The sequence below is a fragment of the Nothoprocta perdicaria genome, unplaced genomic scaffold, assembly GCF_003342845.1.
Source record: "Nothoprocta perdicaria isolate Ctin4 unplaced genomic scaffold, notPer1 scaffold_51, whole genome shotgun sequence".
Taxonomy (NCBI): Eukaryota; Metazoa; Chordata; class Aves; order Tinamiformes; family Tinamidae; genus Nothoprocta; species Nothoprocta perdicaria.
Window position 1 is genome coordinate 280,928 of NW_020455766.1, and position 2,922 is coordinate 283,849.

The 2,922-nt window shown below is 53.8% G+C and overlaps 1 protein-coding gene across 1 annotated transcript in view; it reads left to right on the forward strand.

Annotated features, from left to right (window-relative positions):
* Positions 1 to 17: 17 nt before the first annotated feature.
* The window catches only part of CAPN2 (calpain 2), a gene marked incomplete at its 5' end in the record, with an annotated part of 17,503 nt that continues 14,598 nt past the window's right edge, over positions 18 to 2,922 (forward strand). The window contains one exon of the mRNA XM_026048056.1: positions 18 to 126. Within this exon, the coding sequence (XP_025903841.1) occupies positions 18 to 126 (109 nt within the window). The remainder of the gene's footprint in view (positions 127 to 2,922) is intronic.

The window sequence follows — 2,922 nt, forward strand, 5'->3', positions numbered from 1 at the left end:
CGCGTGGCGCCGCGCGCTGTGGCGCCGTCTCACGCGCCCTGCCGTGTCGCCCGCAGGAGCTGTGCGCCCAGCCGCAGTTCGTGGCCGGCGGAGCCACTCGCACCGACATCTGCCAGGGCGCGCTGGGTAAGCACGGGCACGGGCATGGGTCCCAACGGGGGGCACCCCGGGGTGCGCGCGATCCCGGGGCCAGCGCTCCGGAGCAGCCGGGGACACTGCTCCGGATGAGGGCGGCGAGAAGGGCCTGGCTGCCGCGGTTCTGCTCCCTGGGCACTCCCTGCTTCCCGCAGCCCCGGTGCCTCCGTGCTCCTTTCCTCCCGTGCCAGCAGAGGCTGGCAGGGAGGAGCCGTGCGGATGCGCGGGAGGAAAGAAGCTGGGGCCGAGGCAGCCACGCGGGCGGCTGTTCCGTGACCATGAGCAGAGAGAGCTGCCAGGACCGTAGCTCAGCCTGACAGGGCAACACGGGGAAGCTCCTCAGCCGCTGAGCAGGGAAACATGACTAACAGGCTGGGGTTTTTCCACTGTTGTGCTTTCTCAGTGGAATTGGCAAAAATCCGTGGATCTCTCTGCTTTCTGTCGGTGCAATAGCAGTGATTTTGCTGCTTATTAGTTTCTAGTCCTGCTTCCGCTAGTTGCGTTTTATTGTACAAAAATAAAGCAGGCAGGAAAGCTCATTTCAGAAGTTTTGTGCTTATAACAGTTCTCTCAGGAGACTTCCTGGCTGGTACCTCGATAATGACGATGACAATTGGTGTAAAAAGCACCTTGAAACTCAGAATACTGTAGGCAGCCTTCCTGGTGCTCCAGTGTGATCTGTGCTGCGGGGCGGGCTCTGTCGTGCACATTGTGAAGTCCTGGGCACGTTTCCAAAGGGAGGATGCAGGCAGAGGAGCTGAGTTGCTCCCGGCCGGGTCAGCCTCCTCCCCTGCTCTCTCGGCCCAGCATCTCGTCTGCACCGACAGGCGCTTTGGCAGAGCGCGGGCTGCAGCGCTTGCTGCTTGTGCTCGATACCTTTCCTCTTGTTTTCGTTGCGCAACTCTGCAGCTGAGGAGTTGCTCAGCTTGAAACTGCGCTCTGCTGTAATCTCGGTCACTTGAAGAGCCAGCACTTTGCAGAGACGCGGGTTTCTGCGGGCACTTAGGTGCCTGCTGCCTTCACGAGGCTTCCGGCTTCTCTGTGCACACTGTGGCTCAAGGTTTGCAGCTCCACGTGCAAGCTCTGGAGCTGATGTTGCTCACGCCAAACTTAGTCTTGAACTGTGGAAATCATGTCTTTTCTGACAKGCGTTTGGACACGCCCGAGAGGCAGTGTGCCTGTGAAACGATTCCACCAAAGGATACGGATTAGCCCCCTGCTTGTTTTCTTTCCACCTCCAGAAACAATGTTWGGATAGGAAGCTGTTAGTGCTTTCCTCTGCTTCCCTGTTGCCGATACAGCCAGCTGTGCCCGGGACTGGCCACACTACCTTCCTGTGTGGAAGGGCAGGGTTGTGCTGCTCTGTGCCAGTTCAACTGGTGATTAAAATTAGGTGCCGTTGATCTTTTACCCCGTGGGTGCCAAGTGCCCGTATTGAACCTGTCCCTTTTCACCAAGTGGACCCTGCTGAGCAGAKGCAGTTTGTCGCTGCTGCTTAGCCTGGCCCCAGCATTAGAACTGAGGCGTTTGTTTAAGCTTTATTTGCTTGAACTTTGGGTGCAGACACCAGTGTCCTGTAACCTCTTGGGGGGTGGCACTGCAAGATGTCGGGTGCTCTTGGAAGGCTTGACTTCTCTTTGTGTTGCCTTTGTCCACAGAAAACGTTTAGAGCCTCCTTGCTATAACATTTATAACCTCCTTGCAGCTTTGATCAACAGGCTGGTGTCCCYGTGGAGTTTAGTGGCTTTTGCTAGGCCAATAAAAGCATCCACAGGGACAGGCATCCCGATATTCCTGTGGTGGGAGAGGACAAAGGTCTCAGCGTGGCACGTACCACTGGGCAGCTTTACCCGTCAGTGAGTCCAAATCTTTTTAGCTTCAGATCTTTGGCTTTTGGGCCAGATGCAGCCCAGCTGTGATGCCTGAGAGGCCCTGTGCTTATCAGCATGGGATAGCAGTTCATTAGGTCCTGCAGACTCCAAATTCCTCCCTCTGGGCTTGGAATAGCATATAATTCTGGTTTTGTTTGCTTTATAGAAGAGCCTTAAAAGCCAATATTTGGCGGTGTGTTTGCAGTATCAGACCTGGAGCTAATTATGGTGTATGGGTGGCTGCAGAGAGGAGGGGTGACTCACTGCRGCAGCAGAGGGGCCGGCGCCGCTGCGGGCAGGAAACTCGCTCACCCTTCCCATCTCGTCCCTCGAGGGCAGGTCTCCATGGCACCACAACACGGGCGTACACAGCGCCTGCTCCCATCTGCTGTCCACGCACYGCTGGCTCCTCCCTAAACAGAGATGTGGGGGAAAAACAGTAGATTTGAGCAGCGTGGATGTAGAAAATTAGATATGTGCTTTTCCCCATGCAGGTGGGCTGCTGCAGCCTCATGTTTCTAACCAGGTAACCCGGGGTTCTGAGTTATTATATCCATACATGAATAACTGCTACTGTTATGCAGTTATTCATCTATAGCAGTGTTTTAAATACTGATGTGCCTTCTGATTGATTGAAGGTAATTATATTTTTTCTCTTTGAACTTGCACTCTGACCAGAGGAGCAGCCTGGCAGTTRCTTTGTGGGGAATCTCTGCCTGCCTTGGCTCTCCAAGGATGGTCAGTTTTAAGCCAAACTCTTCATGACTATTTATGCATGCCTTGCAATTACTTTTTTTTTAAATTGTTTTGATATTCTCAGCTGGAAACTAAGTAAATTCACCAATGGTGGATGTATATAATAAGATAGCAGCACCCAGGAAGCATAATAGGGGGAAAAAAAAAAGAAAGAAGGAAA